The 25412-nt window shown below is 33.8% G+C and overlaps 1 protein-coding gene across 4 annotated transcripts in view; it reads left to right on the top strand.

The window, feature by feature from the left end:
• Positions 1-25412, top strand: part of LOC138711787 (neprilysin-11-like) — a 96146-nt gene that overhangs the window by 14773 nt on the left and 55961 nt on the right. For all 4 annotated transcript variants that reach the window (XM_069842995.1, XM_069842993.1, XM_069842994.1 and 1 more), the window contains exons 3-6: positions 3209-3289; positions 10797-10958; positions 15549-15632; positions 20153-20358. In XM_069842995.1, coding sequence (XP_069699096.1) covers positions 3209-3289; positions 10797-10958; positions 15549-15632; positions 20153-20358 — 533 coding nt within the window. The remainder of the gene's footprint in view (positions 1-3208; positions 3290-10796; positions 10959-15548; positions 15633-20152; positions 20359-25412) is intronic.

The raw sequence follows: 25412 nt of genomic DNA on the forward strand, positions 1-25412 counted from the left end.
GAGTTTACAAAGGCCTGTGTAATCGAATGTGTCATACAGATGATTGTTATTATAGCAAAAATTATATATTTGTTTGACACAGAAACTGTTCTTACTCTGAATACCAGTTATGCTTTATGGATAAATTATTTTTAATTAAATTAATCTAGCAGCTGTAAAACATGCCAGACCTTAGGCGAAAGTCATACGAGAAGGCAAAATGCTATTTGTGCGAGATCGTGCGTATTTGCTTGGTTTCCGCACAAAACCAATCCGCGGAAAGTCTAAAATTCCACATTCAGTATTCCCAACCTAACACACACAACAATTTCCCTCTTCTTACCGCTTAAGTGACATATTGATTTTACTGCTTTAGGCTTTTAACATATTATTTTTAGAGACGTTCATTATAGTAATAATTATAAATTGGAAACTTAATACTGCAATTTCACCTAAATTGCACTGTTAATTATTGTTTTTAAATATTTGCAAAAATTAAGTAAACTCTACAACTCCACATAACCTTACCATTTGTTTTAAGTTCGCATTTATAGACTGGGGGAAAACAAAGACAGATGTATATCACGGCCTGGTGGAATATAGTAAACACAGAAAACATTTTAAAGCAACAATGTTGAAGATAGATATTTTTGTTTTGCAAATTTGCCGTCATTGAACAGAAACCAAGATGGAGATTTCATTGCAACTAATTAGAAATTCCTCTTTCAGGTATGTAATAAATGATCTTCGCACAAAATAATGTACGATACACGAGCGGTATGTTTTCTTTCAATTCTCGGAAATTAAAAAAGCTCAACTACATTTCGCTTTTTCAAACTTTTCCTCGAACATGAAAACTTCAACATACCGCTCTTGTAAATCATATTACTATTAAAATACTAAACAAAGAATGTTGCAAAGTAATTATTGGGAAAGTTTACAGTTACTGTTTTTCGTCTTATTTTTATCCTATCATCACCATTGTCATTGTTATTGCTGCTGCCACCGACACTACCACCATTACCATCACCGCTATAATCATCATCACAGCCATACTTTCAATTCTTCACGAATTCAGACTATCTGTTTTGGCAAATAAATTAATATCATATGTCAAACTCTTCAGAAGTCTTAAATGTTCTTTTCCCTACTTGTTAGTGGCTCACATTTGTACACGCAAATTGTATACATTGTTTTATATCATATCAACTTATCAAAAAATGAGGACATTATGTAAGAACTTCAAATAGAACCCATTATGCAGTTCATCAGCAAATATCAACTTCAGTGGAAGAATCATCTCGAACGAATGGATTGATGCAGAATTCCAAAAGCACTGTTTCATTACCATCTGCATGGCAAAAGATCTCTAGGTCGTCCGAAGAAGAGATGGACTGAAAATTCTAGTTTGAGACCGTAACAGGCCACTTGGCCTAATACTTGTTAGCAGGGGCGGCTCGTCCATAAGAGCTGCAGAACTGCAGCACTTCCTGCTTTGACAGGAGAATAAAAATAATATTTATTTAATTTGTAGAAGAATTGTTACAGCTTTTATTGGTAAATTGCTTTATATTTCATCTGGCCGGGAATATGTACTATTATCTTATGCATAATCTTTTTGCGCGTCGACTGTATTGGAATTGACACTGCATTCAAAGTCTTACCTGGGATCTGCAGGGTGGTCAGCTCATAGAGAGTGTCTCTTGCATGGTCAGGGGGTAGAGAGGTGAAGGGAAGCAGAGGGAAACTGCCGCTGTTTAAAACCCATATCTCGCTGCAGTGGCTTGCAGCCAGGCCACAAGGGATCTTTCCTCTCCTCCCACACTGCTATTGTAATGCTGCGTCAAATGGATTCTCTATTCCCTTGAAACTTAATGACAAAATTTTTATCTTCTTTTCACATACTTATTGTTGTAGAATCTTATCGAGTTAATATAACGAAATTAATATTCTCTTTTGCCTTATTATTACGTATATATCCCGCCTCCAGCAGAACCTAATATTTACCTTAACTCAAAATGATTGCACGAGTAGAATCCTTTTGATATAGCACGTAAAATATGAAAGAGACTTCTTTTCCAGTTTTAGAAAATTGTTGACCATCAGTATATCTGAGTGTTGCTTTGGTGTGACGTCTTAATACCGTAACTTAACCAGTGCAAATTTGCAAGCATGAGTGTGTGTATGAATTACAGAATATTAATTTTATTTTTCTCAACTTTCCCTTGCGGAGAATATTGATGTAATGAAGTGAAATTAAAGGGTCGTCCATTACCCGACTTAAATCTTACTTAAGCTTCATCCAGCCGAAATAGTGCCTATATGTAAGGAAGTATAACAATGAAATTTATGCTAAGCATTTGTGGTTACGTGGATGTGAACAAAAAAATCTGTATTCTGTTTTCCTTGCCTCCTCTTCGGTGGTGATGCTGCATGGACTAGGAGTGGTGTGACAGATTTAGGACATTTGCCCCTAAAAAGCAAAATGCACAAATCTTCGCAGTCTCACCTGAAAAATGTTGTTTCATTGGCTATGTTACGCAACTCATACTGCTGTGCAATTAAGTGAAACGAACAGAACAAACCTTCTCAAACATAATCAAGAAGTGAGAAAAAATCGTGAAATTATTTAAAAAAAAATATTGATTGTATCAAATTTTGTGGCCAATATGAACTTGCCCTTAGGGGACATGATGAAAAAACGATTCGAAGAACCCTGATGTGTTTCGTGGGTTGCTACAGTTCGTGAGTAATCTAAACGAGCCTCTCAAAAATCATTTGGAACATGTCACTGTTTAAGGTTATTCTAAGACAATTCAGAATGAACTGGTAGATTGTAAGTTGAGTGTCTGCCGATCTGAAATTCAGACTGAAATCGATGGTATTAGTTTTTCTTAGGGTTTAGCAAATGGTCCCACAGACATCTCCCAACTAAGTCAGGAAGTTTTGGTTTTTCGATATGTAGTGCATTTATTTTTGTCCTATACTTATTAGTAATGGATAAAGAAGTGAAATTTGTATGTACCAAAATCTACTGCAGCTCTCCCAATCCACAAGTTCACAAGCCGCCACTGCTTGTTAGGAAGACGACGACAACTTATCAAATTGTGTTTCTACGTGTATATTAAATTTACTGAGAAACTGTGTGAAATCTGGTTTCTGTACACTTTCTTCATTTTAAATGTTGCACTTTTTTTCATTATTAGCTAACTTATAGTGTATTTTCTAGGGATCTTGCCATGGCCATTACAAATTATGCATCACAAGACACATGATGGTGTTTGTCGAACAGAGGAATGTAAGGAAACAGGTAAGTAACCTTTTAAGGTGTTTTTATCAACGTGAAAGTAGTTATTTCATTTTTACTCATATGAAGTAGTTTCTCCGAGTGGAACAGTTGAGAATTCTCAGGTAATTTTAGTTTTATTTTGTTCTATTTTTTCATTACACTAAGTACTGTATAAAGAGAAAATATGTGATGGCGCAATGAAACATTTAGAGATGTTACAGAAATATACAGTTTTCGCATTTGCGATATCGCAAAAGAGGTTTTTGGCATCCAACAATTTGCCTGAGAGCAGGGATATTTTTTTTTTTTTTTTAACTATTGGACAGATTTTGTTCAAATTCAGTATCAACGAGTTGGTTCATCTGAGAATGATACACATACAGTATAAACATTTTAATTAATTAATTAATTTCGGGATATGTATAATTAATTAATGTCTATTTAAAAAATAATACAAAATTATTTACTAAGAAATGGCCCTAATGATTTCTGAATTATGTAATTTCATGTGATATGCATATGCGCAAAATTGTTAGTGTCATTGAAGTTATTATTTACATAATTATGCGTCTAATTGAAACTTCTTGAGGCAAAATTTTAGGGCTTGAAAATATTTAAACAATTTACTTTGTAGGACCCTATTCAATTCAGCAGAAGATACCAGTAGATACTTTATTTTTCTATAAAAGTTGCTTTTGTACAGAAATATGGTACCGGTACCTCCAATTGAAAACATTTCAGTTAGAAATTTTAGAACTTAGACATGTACAACAACATCAGTACACTGTTTAGAAGATTTATAAAACATTTTCCATTCTAAGATTTGATAAGTTATGCTAGAGACTAATAAGCTTTCTATCATCTAACTGTACGTAATTCATTGTAATTTTTGTTATTTCTAATGTTTTGTATAATTTCAGTCTAAATTGTAAGTGTAGTTCAGACGTGGACATCAGTAGTACATGTCGAACTGAGTCGAACGCAAGGACGTGATCTCCCTCCCTCCACACCCCTAGCTGGGGTACCTGTCAGACCGGTTGATGTAGTGGCAGTCAGCGGTGGATTTCACTAAAAAAAATATCGCTCTCTAAGGAAGCTCCTGAAGTAAAAAAGTCCAAAAATATTATTTCCACAAAGAATGGGAAAATGAATTCTTTTGTTGCGAAGAAGGGGAAAGCATTAGGTGCTTATTATGCTATAAAATTTTACTAGCACGTTGAGCGACATTATGAAAAGACTCGTTTTAATGGAATAATTTTTTTTTATTTTATTTGTTATAATAATAGTAGTCCACACCTGTGGAGTAACGGTTAGCGTGTCTGGCCGCGAAACCCCAAATGCAAGTGCACAAATATGGCTGTTTAGATGTATATAAGCTTAAACAACTTTGCAAAGTAAAATATTAACATCTTCGGAGTTTTGTTATGAAAATTGCTTCTATGTTTGGCTCAACCTTTATTTATGAACAGTTTTTTTTCTCAGTTCGCCATTGTAAAATCCAAATCAAGATCACGCATTTCAGACGAAAATTTATACTATTAGTTCACAATTGCAATGTCTGACATAACTCCAAATTTTGAAACACTTGCTGATTTACGTGACGAAGAATAAACGAATCCTTTCTTTTAAAGGCATGAGTCAATTGACGTAAATTGACAAAAACAACAAAGAACTACAGTAAGAAGTTTAAAAAATAGCCTAATTGTTGCTTTTCTGTTTCTTAATAATCTGCTTGATATTTTGTTAAGAATCTATTTTTCCTTAGTTTCTTAATTTTATTTTCAAAGGATGCAAATTAGTCATTGAGGCCTTTTCAAAACAAATAGGTTCAGATTATGGCATTACTTTTTAACTGTTGTGGAATTGTACGTTTTATATCAATTTATAAGGTTTTTACAGTAATTGTTTAAATTAGAAATACAGTTATGTTTCAGCTTTTTGTAAAATAGTTTGTATTTGTTTTGGAAAATTTGTTTTCTTTCATTGTCATTATTCATAAAAATAACATTTGTAGAAAACTTTGTATCTTTTTGTCCTGCGTAATTACTTAACGTTTCGTGTTTCAATACTTCACGCGATCCACCGCTGAGTATTATGTTAACAGGTGATGCGTGTTGCAGCAATCAGAGTAGTACGGCGCATCTCTTTAAATGCCCACGTCTGGTGTAGTTCATTGTAATCATTATGTTTAATTACCAGTAGAATATTTTGTTCAATTTCAATGTACCAGTACTATTAACTTTTAATTTTTAGATTTGTATGCAACTTTAACATTCTGACAATGTCAGAAACTTGTACAGAAGTCTGTTGACTAATAATAATAATAATAATAATAATAATGATAATAATAATAATCAACTTCAGGGATTAGGCCTTTCGACTTGTTCTGTCCTCTCAAAGAAACTGGTCCCTCCATCTTGCTTCATAGGTCTTCCTCTCTCTCGTCTCCCTTCAGCCTTATATGTATGGAATTTTTGGGAATGCGGGAATCTGGCATCCATGACACATGATCATAATAATTTTCTTGATATTCTTTTATTTTATTATTTAAATTAAATATGTTCAATTGTTCTCTTATTGACTCATTATATTGTTTATCTAACCTTCTATATCCAGTAACTGCCCTCATGAATCTCATTTCTGATACTTATACGTATTTTATGTTTTTGACTTTTTGTAAGAACCCAGCATTCCGAACCATAAAGAAGATTTGGAACCGTTAAGACTTAATAAAATTAAAAAATTGTATCTTTTCGTGTTTTGTTTAAAATTGTCCTTGTAATTGTCACACATATTTGATAAAAACTCTGTAATTTCTTTTGTAGGTCTAGTTCTCTTGTGTTGCCGATTTCACACCCTAAATCTTTGAAATTTGTAACTTGTATAATAATATTAATAATAATAATAATAATAATAATAATAATAATAATAATAATAATCTATCTGTCTGTCTAAAACTGATTTAACAATGTGTACACATCTTCCAGTGCCCAATATTCTAGTTTTTGAAAATTAATTGTAAACATTCTCTCCAATCATCTGTTAACCCATTGTCCTTCCTTCAATCTTCTTTCCCTCATTGCAGTTTTAATTCCAGGGGATGATGACTCCGAATTCAAACATCCTGGTTCTCCAAGTTCAGGGTTATTTCGTCAGGCCAGCTCCTTGGCCAGTATAAAAAAATACAGTATAATGTTAAAAGTCCAATAATAATAATAATAATAATAATAATAATAATAATAATAATAATAATAATAATACATTATGCAGAAAAATTATGATGCTTGAAGAGTGTATCATTTTTCCAATATATGCCAAAATGAGCCTAGAAATGATGTAACTAAAATCTCCTGGTGATGTAAAACTCAAACTGGATATGCTATTAATAGTTTTGTGTGCATCAGAGAAAATCTTAAGAATTAGCCATTGAGACTTAAACAGTAGATGAACTTGGTAAAACAATTGATACTGTACAGTATATAAAATACCTAATTGATCTAGTCCAAAATCTCATAGTCGATAATTACTCATCGGCCTTTCATTGCACTAGACTAGACAGCAGTTCGGAAGGCGGTCGGCTCCTACATGCGCCGTAGCATTTCTGGCATGTGACGTCACAAGCTTGTACAGTAGAACCAATAAGAATCAGTCTATAACGAGTACTTCCAGAGTTCGTTTGTTCACGTGTGAGTGTTTCGATACATTGAATAAGTAAACTAACATTTACTGTGTGTGTGTAAGATAAATAAATGAAAGAAGAGACTGTAAAAAGACAAGTACTGCACAGGCAGGCGCGGAAAATAGTGTTTAAGGTATATAATTATTTTTGAAACATTGACGAGCAGAACGCTGCCGGCCATCTTGATGCTGGCTGCAACGTTGCCAATGCGCAAGAAACGACTGCAGAAGCATGTGGTGTGGGATTGAAAACTGTGCAAAGAATATTATTAGTGAAGGAAAGAGTTTATGTTTGATGTCATGCTTACAGTAATCAACGGCTAAGGTCATTATTGTCTTTTGATAATTTAAATACTCTCCTGCGCTATTTGTATTACACGTGCGCGTGAAGTACGATGTGGCAATGTTGTATGCTGCCTTGCTCTCTCTATCTGTCTCTCTCGATGTAAACGCTAGCAGACAACCGCCTTCCCAATTGCCGTCGACTCTAGTTTTGCTGGAACACAACAAAATTCCTGTATGTATTTTGAGAAAGAATACCGGTACTGATACAGCAAAAGAAATGAAAGTGAGTAAAACTCGAGGAGTCCATTCTCTTGAATTCTGTTTCCTTGACATAACTACGATCAGCAATGTCCCTAAGCAAAATGAGTCTGTAATTCCCCTAAGTATGATATAGGCCTAACACGTTGTTTCATTCAGTAAGCAGCATCCTGGAATCCAGGTGATTATGCTTTTCCAACATCAGGAGCAGCAAGTGACCTCTGGGATTTTAGGAGTAGAGGGGAGTGTTGTGTTCTGTGAAGTGTCTTCTTTGGATTGTCCCCCAAGTACCTTGTCCTTCAATTGTTCTGGTACCTATGATACTGTGATATAAGGCATTGCTCCCAGCAACAGGAATAGGAAGCAGTTTAGAGCTATATTTCGTCTGCTTTATTCTAGCTTACACTTATAATTTAAGCAATAGAAACAACAGACTGTGAAATATAATATGGTTCCCCATTTTACAAATGATTAATTAATGGCAAAGAGCAATACTGTGGCTATAGTTCTGACACCTTTTACTTTCAGCTGTAATAAATAAAGAAACAATCATTGTAAAATTAGAGGTGGGAAGAGTTGGAGACATTGGTAAATTAACAACAATGCTGATGGTCCATTTACCCCAGTCTAGGGTGACCAGACGTCCTCTTTTGTCCTCCTTTTTAGGCCTTTGTCCGGGGTCCGGGCGGATTTTTTAAAAATCAAGAAATGTCCTCTTTTTCATAACTTTTATACCGGTACATCTGCTATTTTGAAATTATCTGATTTGACGCTTTTTTCAAGTAAGTTGCCTGTACGTGGCAGCAGCATCGACGAAATATACTCTTTGCCAATGATCATAACTCTATTTGTTTAAAAAGTAATATTAAATTCACATTTTGTGCAGTCGTCTTATGTATTTTGATTATAATTATAGTTCCCTTGGCTTTCATATGTAGTTAACTGTAAAATCATTTTATATTATTAAGTTTTATCGTAAGTATACTGTAATAAAATAGATATTGACATAATTTTAAGTACCAGTACCAGTATAATATAGACCTAAGCCTAAATCTAAATAGATATTTTCTTTCTTCTTTAATAATTTATAGTTCCCTTGACTTTAATATGTACATAGCTGCTAACTCTAAAATCATTATTATCAAGTTTTACCATAGTTAGTTTGTAATATTAACATAGGTACCAGGTACTTTTAAGTATGATATAAGCCTAAATCTGTACTGTAAATATTTTGTACGATAATAGATACTGACGTAATTTACAGTATAATATAGGCCTAGTCCTAAATCTAAGTACATAGTTTGTCCTCTTTTTTCGAACAATGTCCTCCTTTTTGAAGCTTTGTGTCCTCTTTTGTATCGATGTGAATCTGGTCACCCTACCCCAGTCAAAAAACCAAATGCAAGTAACATACATAGAGGAATAAAAAGGGTGGCCCAGTTACTCCAAAATTTTGGGGAACTGGTCCACTAAGATGTTGGAAAGAAAAAAGTGAAAAGCTAACCAGTGTTGTTATAATTATTATTTTGAATGGACAAGAGAACAATTTGTAAATCATTCTAATTTAAACGAGATAGGAAATTATATTTATATGATTTCTATCTGGAGATGTAAAACTACTGTCCACTTACCCCACCCACCTAATATGGGACAACTATACTTAACAAGTACTGGTAGATTACAGTATATTTCTAGATAATATTTCATTTCTCTTCATATGATACTACTGCTTATCATGCTAAACGACGCAAATATGAACATTTAACATCAAATTACATCTTCGTCGCTTTTGCAGTTGAGACCTTTGGTCCGTGGTGTAGAGACGCTAAAGATCTACTCACCCAAATTGGTACACTCCTACTGTCCCGTACCGGCGATCCTAGATGTATCAATTTCCTTCGTCAACGCATTGGAATAGCGGTTCAGCGAGGGAATGCTGCCTCCATCCTGGGATCATTTCCTAACTCTATTTCGTTAGAAGAGATCTTTCTCATTTAATGTGTAGCGTACCTGCTTGAGCACGGGTAGAAAGTTCACAAGAACAAAACTTCCACGAAGAAAGGAGAGAGGATGTCCGATCTTTAATGAAGCCATGGTCGAGAATATCCACAAGGCGAGGTGCTCCCCATCGGCAACATGAAGATCAACTCTATGTCTGAGTTACAACGGCTGGCCGGCGTCAAGAGCATGGGCGATGCGGAATGCCCCACGCTGCTGGACATCGAGATCTGCAGCGAGCAGGTCGACCCCAGGCAGCGCCCCAACTTCGGCGTCAAGTGCAAGATCTTCGAACTGGATGCTTGCCAAGGCATCGGAAAGGTGTGTCTGGTGTACCTTCACAAGAGCGAGTGCGAATCCGATCTAAAACGAGAGGACCCCAAGATCTGGCTGCTGGACAGAAGTTTCGAGTGGCACTACCTGGCTGCAGACTTCGCGCAGTACTTCCGCATGATGCTGGTACACCAGGGTCTCCCCCAGTGGCAGTTCAAATTCACGCCCATGGACCATTATTATGAAATTAGTTTACAATGTTATACTTATCGCATGAGCTAATATATGAAGAAACAGTAAAATAAAAGTATATGGAGTATAAAAAAAAAAAACTGCAAGTAGATCTAAGCTTAAAATTAAATTGCGTCTAATATTATTGAGTTAATTTCTTTAAACCGTTCTTTTGTATTGATGTCTTGAATTTATCAGTTTCGATTAATATATGGTGAACTCGTACCAAAAATCCTAGTGACTCATTTACCATTGCAGCAAAGATTATTCCTTCAATGATGGTAAATTTTTTGGTTGTTTCACTGTAACATCATAGATTTAGAGACATCCGATATTTCGGAGCTACGTTTCTGATCATTATCAAAGAAGGTAAGGAAAGAGAGAAATCTCCCTTTTGATTCATTACACAATCTATTCTCCAGAACTGGAACAGTTAGTTAGGTTTCCCTTTCCATGTCTTTCTTGATGGAGATGATACACAGCTTCGAAACACATTGTATCCACGACAGCTGCAAAAATTCAAAAGCTTCAAACAACTTTGGACACGATGAAAATCTTAAACCATGATTATTCCTAGATTTTAGTAGCTATTTTATTTGTTAATTTTTTCTTGTAATTTATTTTTCATTACATTTTATCATTTTTATTTAGCTGCAATTTTATTACAAAGTCAGAATTATTTTTTCTTGTAATAGTATATTTTTCATTACATTTTATCATTTTTATTTAGCTGCAATTTTATTAAAGTCTGAATAGTTTTTTTCTTGTAATTTATTTTTCATTACATTTTATCATTTTTATTTAGCTGCAACTTTATTACAAAGTCTGAATTTGAGTGTCAACCCTTGTGAAGATTTCTATGAGTTTGCTTGTGGTGGTTGGGTGCAGTCACATCCTCTGCCTCCCACTGAAGCACATAGAAACCAGTTTGATCTTGTTATGGAGAAGGTAGATCTTGAAATTAAAGGTATGTTGAATGCGCGCTAATTTTTCAATGAATTTCTTTTAAACTCATGCTTGTAATTTTACAATTCATTTTGTTTTCTGATAAATCTAGTTCAATATAATAAAAGTTTCAAGTTCAAGCTATAAGATTTATCTATTTTCCAATGTTTATTTGCTATAACATTGTATATGGAATATTAACGTTTTCGCCTTTTCGGCATCATCAGATATTGTATAATATTGTCTGATTGTCATTAAGTATTTTACAATTAATTTTGTTTTCAGATAAATCTAGTTCAATATTCAAGTTGAATCTACAAGATTTATCTATTTTGCAAATATTTATTTGCTATAACATTGTATATGGAATATTAACAATATTGAACTAGATTTATCTGAAAACAAAATGAATTGTAAAATACTTAATGACAATCAGACAATATTATACAATATCTGATGATGCCGAAAAGGCGAAAACGTTAATATTCCATATACAATTTTATAGCATATAAACATTTGCAAAATAGATAAATCTTATAGATTGAACTTGAAACATTTATTATATTATCATGCTTGCAAGTTGATTACATCTTTCGTGATGAGTGCAAAGTTATGTGCATTGGTGTGTGTGGGCATGAGTGAATGTGTAAAAGTGAAAATAACTTTGTTAGTTAATTTGGGAGAGTTACACACAGGTATGTTACGGTATATTATGCAAATCGACTGGTCTGATGTGAGATAAACAGCTTAGTGTAGTTAGCGGCAAAGGAGAGAATGAAAGTTAGAAGGTTCGAATATTTCGCCTATGTATGGTTTCTAAAATTATTGTATGCAGAAAGTACATGTTATAGTCGCGATGCTGTTATTCCCAGCGTGACTCCTCCTCTTTGCTTACGTCTTAGGAAGTGAAGGCTCTATAAAGTCTATGTAGTTAGTATCGTTCACCATTTTTGTTCTTTCGTTGCCGAGCTACTAGACGAGGAATCTATTTGCCGTACCGTTAAACATTATCGTGTCGTACCTCCTATGATAATAAATCAAACGCACTGTAATTCAGCAAAAATTTGTGCGGCAAATAACGTCCTCGTGTGCTTTCTGCGAACGCCAATGAAAGAGTCAAAATGATGGGCGATTATATTAAGTATTTATCGAGCCTTAGGAAATGCATAATGACTTCATAGCAAATCACAAGACGCACACGTTTAAATGTAGCCGACCTGCAATGTGATTGGCTGCCGGAAATTAGAGTGACAGGACTATAGGTGCTAGTAGCCTATTCTGTGATTAGAAATAAACAATATGCAATTAAATGATTCTTAACTGAAATATGGCAAGGGAAGAATCAATAAAAGATAGAACATAATAATTACTAAGCTGAAGTATTTTATTGAAATTTAATGCTTTAGTTATTATTATATTAGATTCTTACAAACGATGTTATAACTGTCCTTTCGCCATTACATTCAACATAATATTCAAACTCAACTCCTTTCATATTATGCAGCTGGTTCTCCTAAAGATGTTTGAGGAATTGCTTTCTCCAGATCTTGTTACTTCTGATTTGAGTTCATCTAAAGGAAATCGTGTACTCCCAACTTTCGAAACAAGAAATCGTCTATGGAAGACAGTTGCAGTGACAGAATGTCATTTGAAATTTTCCAAATATCTTTCATATGAACAGAGCTGGATCACGTAAAAGGGCTGAGCCTCATGTCGACTGCAATGAAGGGCAGTTTCTAGATATTTTGTAAGCATCTAATGTGATATACAGAGTGATTCACGAGGATTTACCGTCACTTACGGAGCTTATTTCCGAAGACATTCTGAGCAAAAAATGTCATATAAACATTTGTCCTAATCTCAATATTTTTAGAGTTACACTAATTTGAAGTTGTTAGTAAAATATCTTTTTCCTTTAGTTTTAAGGGAAAAAAAGTATTACAAGTGGAATATGAACTATTAAGAAGTGTAATTTCTTTAATTGGCTAGTGATCTGAAGCTAAAAATATGTTGATAATTGCTTTGTACAAATTTTGTTTTTCATTTTTTAATTAAAAGTGACATCATTTTTACGCACTTATCACAAAAATGGTTACAAATCATACGACTTTAGGAACTTGATTCTTTACAGTTTAATTATGCATCCTAATGTACAATCTTAAAGAATTTACAAGAGTGGCGTGATTTGTAATAATTGTTGTGATAAATGCGTAAGGAAATGTAATTTTGTACTTAAAAATCGAAAAAAAAAAAAAAAAAAAATTCTGTACGAAGCAACTATGAAATTCACAACACATTTTTAGTTTCAGAATATTACCTAATTAAAGAAATGACACTCCTAAATAGTTCATTCTTTATCTGTAATATTCTTTTACCCTTTAAACTAAAGAATAATGGCATTTTACAAACAACTTCAAATTAATATAGGCCTAATTCTGAAAATATTGAGATTAGGACAAATGTTTATATGACATTTTTTGCTCATAATGTCTTCGAAAATAAGCTCCGTAAGGGACAGTAAATCCTCGTGAATCACCCTATATTTATAGCATTAAATTTCAGTCAAATACTGCAACTTAATAACTATTCTGTCTTGTCATTTATTAATTTATCCCTTACCACTTATACAGGGTGTTTCAGAAGCGATGGTAAAAAATTTAGGGATGAGAGGTAAAGAGGAAAAGAAGCAAAAAGGTTCCAGTAAACATTGTTCCACAAATTAACCGTTATGAGATAATGCCATTTTGTGCTGGTTGAGGCTTGCTGAATACTAATTAGGCTACTAATTCCAACAAAAGCAGTAACAATTTTGTTTAATGTATCAATCATGAGACAGTAATATTCATAATTTTGGCTTCAACACCACAGAAATGTGATTGAACATACACAAACGAAACATTTTTTTTTAACAACAGTCAAGTTTGTGGATAAACAAGGTACCGGTACAGTACCTACCATATGAACATGTTACCGATAACTGAAGAATTTTATAGTAGATGTTCAAAATGCTGACCATGCACTTGAATGCATCTGTCTAGACTTCTCCGCAAAGAGTCAAGAATGTGCTCAAGCAATCCTGGGTCATTCTTCATTTGCTAGAAGGCATCTACGTCTGATACTGCAATTTTTCAAATGTGGTGATGTGTGTTGTGTAAACTAGGTTTTTTTTTTTCTTTGCATAACCCCATACACAAAAATTCAATGGATTTAAATCCGATGATCTAGATGCAGGTCTTCCTCTACTTATCCACCGTTCACCATATCGTCTGTTTAGATGTCATCTCACACTTAGAATGAAATGGGAAATGGGATGGGGAGAGTGCAGCATTCATATGAAGCATGAATGTTGCCACTTTTCTGTAACGAGGTGCTCAGTTCACTGGCGGCTCCAACCAGCAAAAAAAAAAAAATGGCATTTTCTCGTAAACAGTTAATTTGCGGACTCAAGTTTACTGGAATGTTTTTGTTTCTCTTCATTCTTATTTCTCATCTCTAAATTTTTTACCGTCACTTTTGAAACACATTGTATGCAAAGAATCATTTCATAATATTTTGTTTGTTTCTAACCGTAGAATATGGTACCATACATCTACTTGCTATATGTAATTACGAAACACACTATACGGTATTAAATATCAATAGTAACTTCAAGAAGTTATATGTTGAATTCATTATTTAACTTAGTTACCTTTGTGAACTCAAGTTTACTTAAATGCTAATTCAAACTGTATGAACTTTGCGCGTCGAACATTAAATTTCTCCCATATTCAGAATATTTCTCAGTTGATATAGGACTATTTTAATAACGTTTTTAAATTCAAGTTGAGGAGATATAGTCTTATTGTATATCTTTCTTATTTAGTAAAGTGATTTTTAATAAACATCAGAATATCTGAGGTTAAAGATAAATCGGACGGAGTTATGCAATAAGAGGCCAACTGCCAAAAAACCTGTTTTTTTTAGATACTGATCATTGAAATTAATCTGGTTTTTATTAAACATTTTATGCAAGAAGTATTGTAACGTTCATACTATTACAAAAAATATAGCACAAATAATGCAAAAAAAAAAAGGCTAACTGATTTTTAATAACAGACCAGCAGTTGATTTAATATTGCAAAGTAAAATAAATACATTTTATGCAATAAACGTATTTTGCTTATAAATAGCAGCAAAATGCAGGTATCGCATTCTTTAATTTTTCCGAGTTCAATAATATAGCCAACAACAGATCTGTGCAAATAAGTTATTTAAATTTTTTCAAATTGTTAGTTGGTCTATTATTGCGTAACTCCGTGCAATTGAACAATTGTAAAAATCTTGGCTTATAATAATATGTACAATTTTATTGATCTGATAGATGTGTGAGAAGATATGGATTGGTCTGATAGATGTATGAAAGGATATGGATGTGATGGTTGTATTTATTTATTTTTTTCTTTTGTCAGAAACTTAAATAAGATATTAAAAGTTTCCATTCTCTTAGTTGTGATTCAATCTAACTTTTATTCCTTAAGTATGTCGGATGGGAAGAAAGTTGCTGTTGCAATAAAATAGTGACATTTTATTTGACTGTAATGCATGACTACTAATCATACGTTCTGTTTTCCAGAAATTCTTGAAGAGGCAGAAAATCCAGATGAGCCATTTCCTGTTAGAGCCGCCAAGAAAACTTACAAAGCTTGCATGAACACAGGTATAAAATTATTGATTAGACCTGTTCATTACAAGTCACTTTATTGTATATTTTTCTTTAATTAAGTTAAGTTAGTAGCTGTTTTGGATTAAATGGAGGATTTTGCTGACAGAATATATATTTTTTTAGAAGTGCTTAGTAAAGTTAATGTGAAACTACTAATCGTAACAAACTGTATTAATTATTAATACAAAGTCATTCAGGAAGTAAGGGCCTGTCGAATATTATTAACGATCGAGAGTTTTGAATAGATTCGCACATGACCAGTCTGTTAAGTGAATCATTGGGCAGCCATGTGGAATACATTGTAGTAATGATGGGAGCACAATGGATATCTCTCTGCGTAAACATGTGCTGCTTTTCTGAAATTCCGATTGCATTTTTCAAGTATCATCAACATGTCGAATGTTTTTTCATTTGTGAATGGCAGTTTCCAAATAGCAAACCCAAAAGGAGACAACGTGATATGGACGAATAAACAAAATTCGCGTACCTACTACTGGTACAGTACGTACATAAACAAAGCATTTCTCAGAAGATACTGTTTTCTTTGCTTTGTGAGTAAACAATAAAAGTTACAAAAAAAAGTTGCAGTAAAAATTGTTTCTTTTTAAAAGTAGTTTCCAATGGTACCTTCAATGACGTATGTTCTCATTTGAAATTTCGTAGTTGACCACAGGTATCCCTACTTCCGGTTTGTTACGGGAAATGGTACTACCACCAATCGATTCTTGCTTTTGGTAATCAAATTTTTTTTTAATGAACAACCGGTATTATGTAGTTTTCTAAAAAAAAGCCTGATATGGGTGGTCTGAAACATCTGGTCTAATTTTCCTTTGCACTATCAATCTCGTCCTGATAGCTTGTAATAAAGCAATTTCTATTACTTTTTCTTAAATCTATAATAATAATAAATCTGTAAGCAAAATTTTTCTGGTAATTTTCTTTTTTCCAAAAATAATTAGTGTTAACATGAGACAGAAAATCGCTTTTTTGAAATTTTTGTATGTATGTATGTATGTATGTATGTATGTATGTATGTATGTATGTATGTATGTATGTATGTCTGTCTGTCTGTCTGTCTGGATGTTTGTTACCTTTTCGCACAATAATGGCTGAACGGATTTTGATGAAAATTGGAATATAAATGAAGTTCGTTGTAACTTACATTTTAGGCTATATGACATTAAAATACTTTATTTAAAAGGGAGATTATAAGGGGGCCTGAATTAAATAAACCGAAATATCTCGCTTATTATTGATTTATGTGAAAAATGTTTCATAACAAAAGTTTCTTTAAAATGGTTTCCAATAAGTTTTATTCAAGCAAAATTTTGATAGGACTGATATTTAAAGATATACAAGAGTTTTAAAATAACAATACAATACATTTCCACCACCACCTCAGATTATAGCGTCGTTGTTCCGTAACTACTATGTGCAAAATATAAAATTTTTCAGTAGGAAGAAAAATAGATTTATTCATTCTATGGCAGTGGTACATAGGAGATCGTGAATTCTTACATTTTCGAAAGAAAGAAATAAATATAATTACATATAGTAGATTGTATTATTTGCTGTATCACTATTTAAGTTATTTAATATAGCAAAAATCTGAAAAGCGATATGTCACATAGGAGTTATTGCAGGAACGACAACGATGGCTATAATGAAATAAAAACAAATGACACTGTCTATTTGAGGTGGCCTTGAAGTTTATCAATATTAACATATTAATTTGTAGTTTCTCTAGATGGATGTAATGTTACTTATGAGGACTCAGGTAAGCTGAGAATTAGATCTTTTACGCACAGGAAACTTTATTTTCTGTCGAAATATTGTATAACTTGATTATTGCAACTTTATTTGGTCCACATAAAATACTCTAATTTTATACACTTCAGTTTCTTTTTTGTTCACAGAACATAATAGTTAAGAGTTTTGTCGTAAAGATGAGTATTTTTACTTGACTAAAAATACAGCTCATAAATAATAAATAAGCATTTTACCATAGAGCTCACTGGAGCTGAGTTATTTTAAAAGGTTTCACGAAATGGAATTCCTGCGCTCATAATTTATCCATATTCGTTTCCTGTGTTTCTTAAAATAATTTTTATGTAGGATAGCTCATTTTTTTATTTGAATAAACAATGATATACAACCGAGCGAGATGGCTCAGACGGTAGCATTTAAAACACGCATTCGGGAAGTCCCGGGTTCAAACCCCGTGGCCGACCAATCTGACCGCAGTTTTTCATGATTTCCCTTAGTCATAAAGGCAAATGCCGGATTGGAAAAATACATGCCATGATTCATCACCACCTCAATTACCAATACCAAAAACATTAATCAAAGTCTATAATCAGAGTAAAAATGGCCTACTGATATACCCACACATTCTAAACACGCGACATGACCACAGATGTTAAGGCGTGAATAAAATAAACTTAACAAAAGAAAAATGCACGTAAGGTTAACATAAAAATTATCTTCGTACACAATCAACTATATTAATTTGGAGTGTTTTATTGAAGGATGCATTCAAGACTAATTTAGAAAAACGTTAAACAAATTATCCTTGCATCAAAAACGGATGTTCTCTGAACCAAATGACCATATTTTAATTATTTGCATGTAATAACAATTAAGAAACATGTTAAAGCAGTGGCCGGCAGATGCTGTAGTTGTGACGTAAGAGCCAGTCAGATCGCAAGAGCTTGGGAGAGCGAGCAGTTGAGTCTGTCTACAGTATGTCACCCAATTACAGACACGAATAAGTATGTACAAATATTAGAAGAATTGAGTCAGGAATTTTATTGCAGATTTCAAGAGTTTGCAAATCTTCAATCTGATATTTTCATATTTGCGACAACATTTTCAGTGAATATTGACAGTGTTCCATCATCATTGCAACTGGAAGTCATTGATTTGCAAAATGATATTGAAATGAAAGACCGCTTTGAAAACAAAAAGGATCTATCTACATTTTATAGAAGATTTCCCCAGGCAAGATTCCCTCGATTGCATAGATTTGCTGCTAATATTCGGATCTACGTATGTATGTGAATAGTTCTTTTCCTGTATGAAGATCTGCAAACCACAACATAGAAACCACCTGTCTGATCTGAACTTGAAACATATTCTTCGCTTGTGTGTTAGCCAGATTATGACTCCAAATATTGCAAAATTAGTGTGCGAAAAAAGAGGAAAAAAATCTCGACAAAGCGTTTAGCTTGGGCACAGTAGTGACACAAAGTGATGGTATGTTTCAAAAGTTGAAATATACTTTGCATACTACTCACCAAGATAGGGCCTATGTAGTTTAATCTGTGTAGAGAAATGTGTGTTAAAAACACTTGAACTGTTTACAAGTTTCCGAGTAGACAAAGTGTTGTAGTAATGCTTAAATTATTTATTTATATGCTTATATGTTTATAGCAGTTTCGGAATTTCATTTATATATGCAAACGCTTCTGCAAGTGGCTGTATTATGAGTTTCATGTTAGTGTAAGTACATTAAATTTGATTACAAACCAAAATATTTTGTTACATTGATTTATGAAGGTTGTACAGTTTTGTTTTCGTACAGATGTATTGTAATTGTGCTGTTCCCATACTATCTCAGAAGAATGGATCGCGCTCTGTCAGTGCATAGACGCCGCACCACCACTGTTTAGATGAATCTTCTCTCCACGCTGTGCTCAGTATGCAGAGATTGCCGAGCAAAGAGCAGGGCGGCTACGTTGTATGACGTCACAGAGCACGGACCATGCCGGTCACTGTGTTAAAGGAATTATCATTGCACTGAATGAGTGGTCTCTGAACCAAAATGATCGCATTTTAATTATTTAATGACAATTTAAATTAGGTGACATATTAAACGATTTATCCTTCTATCAAACACGAATATTCCCTGGACCAGATGTCTTATTTTAATTATGTAATTATTTTATATTTATTTCTAACAAGTGCAGCGGAGCGCATGGGTATGGCTAGTTCTGTAATAAAGTTGTTTAGTTTCCATGTTTATAAACATGAAACATATCTGTTTAATATGCTTCCTTTGCAGACTGGCTCATGATTCACATATTTCATATTGACCATCACTAATTGTTCTTCATTTTGTTTCCAGTGAAGTAATTTCTGTTGTGTATTCGACTTCAGACAATCAGCAGTAGGCCTAAACACCCTTCCTATCTTTTGGAAATCTTGGTCTAGAGCTTTAAGAATGTTATCATTTTCAGAACCATAACATTACTGAATATTTTTCCAGTCAATGAACACCATTCTTTGATTCTGTTTGGTTGGTTTTGTTTTTCTTTCTTTTTTTTTTTTTTTTATTTTACTGATTGAACTTTATGTTTTTGCTCTTATGAGTAGCTTCAGAAAATACCACAGGTTTCCATTAAAGTTAGATAAAATAAAAGTTTTGCCTCATACTTTCTGGTATCATGTTAAATTAATTTTGATTTCAGTATGGATACTTATTCTGTTCAAAAATATTAGTTCTTACTTTACAGATTTTGTGGAATCCGAAGGTTTGAAACCTCTGATAAAACTGATAGAACACCTTGGAGATTGGCCAATGGCAACAGAAAATTGGATTGGAGAAGAATTTAACTGGCAAAAAACAACTGCTGAATTAACACGTCACTTGGGTCTTTCTACACTGGTGTCACTGTTTGTTTATTTGGACAGGAAAAATTCTAATCACAGTATTATTACAGTAAGTTATGGATTATGATATTTTTATTATATGTAGAAAATACTTCGAATTTACAACTTTTATGTAGGCAGTGTGGTATTCGTTACAAAATCATTATACATTTTAAGCATAGGCTCTATAATATGTTCGAGTTACAAATACATAAATAGTCAAAAAGTTCAGAAATAGATATAATAATAATAATATTGTGTTTTATTATGTGTTGTTAGAATGAGATAGTTGGTAGGTAAAAAGTGCCAATTTTTATTATTCTAAATGTAAGTTTTAGAAATATTAAGGATCAGACTATGTAAAAGCTATAGATTTTTATGTTTGTTATCACTTTCTGCTCTTCAGTAATTTCAGCTTAAATAACTGTAATATTCTTATAATAATCTATTTGTGAAGATGTACCGTAATCTAGACTGACCAGATTTTTTATAGTCCAGCAGGGGACAACGGCAATTAAAAAAAAAAACACAAATGTTTATCTAGTCACTATCCATTGAAATGTTGCGGAAAATACATGTAACAGTAGATACAATGACAGAACTTTGCACACTAAATTTGTAGAGTGTCTTAACTTTTTGAACTAAATTCATAGACACACGTAACTCCTATACGGTACATAATTATAGCCATTAAGAATTCAATTTAGGTACTGACGCATGCATGAAAGTCTTTCAAATAATATTGTACATTTTACAAGCACTTATCTGAAGAATGTAGCTTTTTAAGGATCTGTTCATTCCCATACAGCTTCACACTAACCTCTTCACATGAGAAATGAAAGTTTGTTTTCACTTGTAACAAAGATGTTTCAATTTTATTTCTTGACTTTTCATCAGTCCAGATTGAGTTCATTGTGGAGAAAAGTCTTTCAACTGACGAATTACTGACTGAAAGATACATGATTAATAATACTATTTTGAGGAGATTTTCAAATGTAATGGATTTTTTTTTGAAATGTTAAAAAACATCATACCACTTTTCTCTTGTTGGTTTGTCGCACAACTCATCATTTTGTTATCTACCGGTACTTAGAAATGGACACTGCGGCAGTTCTAATACTTCCACGCAATGTGAATGAAGATGAAGATGCTGTTCTTCTTAAAGAGTGCAGACTTTCTCATACTATGCTCGCTGGTTCTTCTGTCTCATACTGAGAACCATTCAGAAATGTGCATGACTTGCAGGAGTTTCATCACGATACTTAAATATTCAGTTTAAGATGTTATTGAAACAAAATCAAAACTTCTGGGGACAAAATTAATTTCCAGGGACATTTGCTCCTCGGGGACAGCAACTCAAAACCAGGGACTGTCCCCAGAAATCGTATGGTCAGCCTGCCGTAATCTCTAAACACAGTATTTCATTACAAAAGACTTAGGAATATTAAAATTGTCTGAAATTAAAAATACTTGGGAACACAAGTGAATATATTAAAGGAATAGAGTATGATGGAGATGGGAAGCATTAAGCTTCACAAATTCAAGTTACAGAAAGTACAGAGTAATTAATAGTGTTTGGGGACATCAGACTCCATTCTATGCCTGTGTAGGAGACAACATCGGCACTAATAATAGTGTACAATGTAATTATTTTCACTGAAAGCATAAATTTATATTTAAAACTGGAAATAATGAGCACTAATGTATGTCACAAGAATTGTTGAAAATTATGTCTCTCAGCAGCGACACATTTTCAACATCTGCGTAATAAATTCCTGTTAACATGCATAAGTTCCTTGGAGTATGTTTCAGTCAATCACCTATTTCATCCATAAGAATTCTGCACCTGGTAACAAACAGGCTTTTTGTCATTAAGAGATCCTGTTTGTCATAACTTTTGAAACACTTTTCATACTTAAAACAGGATTGCCATGATATTTTCTTGGGAATTGTCGTACCATTGTTCTGCACGAGATTGTTTTTGCATAGATACATATCTTACACAAAAACTCTCTCTTCTACTTATATCATGGCATAACTAACAATGAACACTGTAACTTAGGACAGGACTGAGTAAAAAGTCAACTTATTAAGAAATTCTAAACCAAACACACAGTGATGATAATTTTAACACAGAACTGAGTAAGACGTCAACTTATTTACAAACTCTAAGCCTAAGCCAAATTGATTTCACTCTGCCATTACAGCTGAACAGTCACATGAAGCAGCCGCATTCTGACGACCCCGAACTCCACTAACCAACCACTCTGTATATAAGCCTTAAAACAGGCCTGCTATCTAGCTTTTAAGAACCGGAACCTAAATGATTATTTTTTGAGCAGTATATCATCATTATGTTAACTACAGTATAATAGTACAGTCGAGTAAATGAAAATTTCCAGTATTTCACAAAAATTAATGTACAGAGTGAATCAAAAGTCTGGAACCATATAAATATCTTCCATATGCTTGATAGTACACAGACAACTCATTGACTACCTAAACAGATATGAACTCTTGGACACACATCAGTCAGGTTTCAGAACTCGACACAGTACAGCGACTGCACTGTTGGAAGTAACGGAAGACATCCGAAAAGCTATGGACGAACGTAAAATTACAATACTGACATTACTAGACTTCAGTAAAACGTTTGACACTGTAAATATCGACTTACAGACGAGAAAATTACGATCACTCCAACTATCAGAAAGCACAGTTTCTTGGTTCTCCTCTTATCTCAGCGAACGTCAGCAGTGTGTTTGCATTGGAAGTCGAACTTCCTCTTGGCGTATTGTTGATTCTGGAATCCCACAGGGATCTGTTCTATCACCACTACTATTCACTATTTACGTAAATGACATTCCCTCGACTCTACAGCACTGTAAGCATCACCTCTACGCAGACGATTTACAAATCTATATCCATACAACCCCTGACTCACTCAATGACGCAATACAAAATCTTAACGAGGACCTTGAATCTATATCTGCATGGGCCAGAAAGTTTGGTTTGACTCTCAATGCAAGAAAATCACAAGCAATCCTAGTGGGACATCAACGTCTATTATGCAATATTACTCCTGTTCTTCCAGTCAAGTTAAACGACAAAATAATCCATTTTGCTTCCTGTGTTAAAAACCTTGGAGTTTACTTTGATACGCATTTAAACTGGAATAACCAAGTAACCCATAGTACCAAAAAAGTGCTTTCCATACTACATTCCTTAAACAGCATTCGAAAATTCCTTCTGCTATCACTCACGAAAATACTAGTGGAAACACTAGTAATGGCCCACTTCGATTATTGTGATTTTCTACTGACTGACCTCAATGTCAACCAGTCGCAAAAATTACAACGTGTTCATAATTCTTGTGTTCACTTCGTCTGCGATGTCCGTCGCACTGACCACATTACCCCATCCTTCCAAGCTCTAAACTGGCTACAGCTTAACGAACATAGAAATTTTCATTCTCTTGTTCTCCTTTTCCAAGTCCTTCACACTTCTACACCTACCTATCTTGCCTCCCGTTTCAGTTACCTGTCATCATATCATAATCTCTTCACTCGCACGCAAAATAGCCGCATACTAGCCATACCAACACATAAGACATCATCGTATTCATCATCATACACAATCTCGCTCTCGCGCTTGTGGAATACCTTACCCAGTGACATCAGAGACTGTCGGAATTTAGTAGCGTTCAAAAGCAAGCTTATTAAGCATTTTCTTACTGCGTAGAGTAGGTTTAATTTGTACTTAATCAATAAAATAAATGTTTCTCTCTTCTTAACTTTTACAATAAACTGTCTAGCTTTTATTAATCAGTTAATCTTTTAGTACTTTGATTTTTATTGTAGTTGTAATCCCCTGGTAGCGGGGAGGAGAAAGCCTGATGGCCTTATCTCTACCAGGTTAAATAAATAAATAAATAAATAATAAATAAAATAAATTTTCGATTACTGTAGGTGTTATAAGTATTTATAAGACCAAATATTCTATCAGTGACACATTCGATTCTAGCCACTCGATAACTGTCACAGGTTAACCAAACAGTAAAGCTGAAAAAGTTAATTACCAGAATTGGGTAAAAATACCTTTTCCAAAGCCTCCTTAGTACTGTACCATGTTACAAAATATCTGTAGATGTAGTAGCTAATGTTTGTGTCATTATCTTTAAATAACATGAAAACGATTAGAGATATCTCAAAACAGATTGCACCATTGTTTTTTTTTTTTTTTTTTTTTTTTTTCAGAAAATTTCACATGATTTTGAGTACTTACATGACCCCCTTTCCATTTAAAATTTCAAAGTTGCATCCAAAATGGCAGCTTTTGAGATAGCTGAGGGTTAGAATCGAATATGTCACTGGTAGAGCATTTGGTCTTACAAATACTGGTTAACGCCTATAGTAATCCAAAATCAAGCATATGGAAGATATTTATATGGTTCCAGACTTTTGATTCACCCTGTATAAAGAATGTTGGAGTAACATTTCATTTCTGCTTGTAACTAGAGGTAAAGGAGTTTTCGTACGCACTATTGAGGTGCATGGGAAGCAAGCTGTCTTACTTTCGTGACCTCAATGCTAGAAAGAAGTGATGTATTTATTATCATGCTTTGATTACATTTAACCTGAGGAAAGACCAAGTACTCAGTTTTATGGAAGGCTGAGTGTACTCTGAAAATTGTAATGTGATGAGAAATTTCACCTTTACTTAAGATTGGATCTGGGCTGTTCCACTTACGAGTAGCTACACTCCTGTAAACAGCTGGGTCAGACACCATACAGGCCTTTCTAGCTCCGAATGGAGAGATGGGCTAAAGATGATCAGTAATGTTGTTCCTGTATGCGCTGTTCCAGGCAGAACTCAAGACAATAACCACTGTAGGCGATACCACAGTGAAGTTGAAACTTTGGCTTATGTCTTGGGTTCATGCCCATTTGGCGAAACTCTTCATAACAGCAGACATCACAAAATCAGGTCTGTAATCGCAACATGCCTTAAGTCCAATGGCTACACTACCTATGAAGAAGTCCATGGAATAGCGGATACTGGAAGTCATCGGCGTATTGATATTATAACATTTAAACCTGGAGAAACAAAAGGTTATATTCTGGA

Source organism: Periplaneta americana, chromosome 13 (genome assembly GCF_040183065.1).
Source record: "Periplaneta americana isolate PAMFEO1 chromosome 13, P.americana_PAMFEO1_priV1, whole genome shotgun sequence".
In the NCBI taxonomy this organism is placed as follows: domain Eukaryota; kingdom Metazoa; phylum Arthropoda; class Insecta; order Blattodea; family Blattidae; genus Periplaneta; species Periplaneta americana.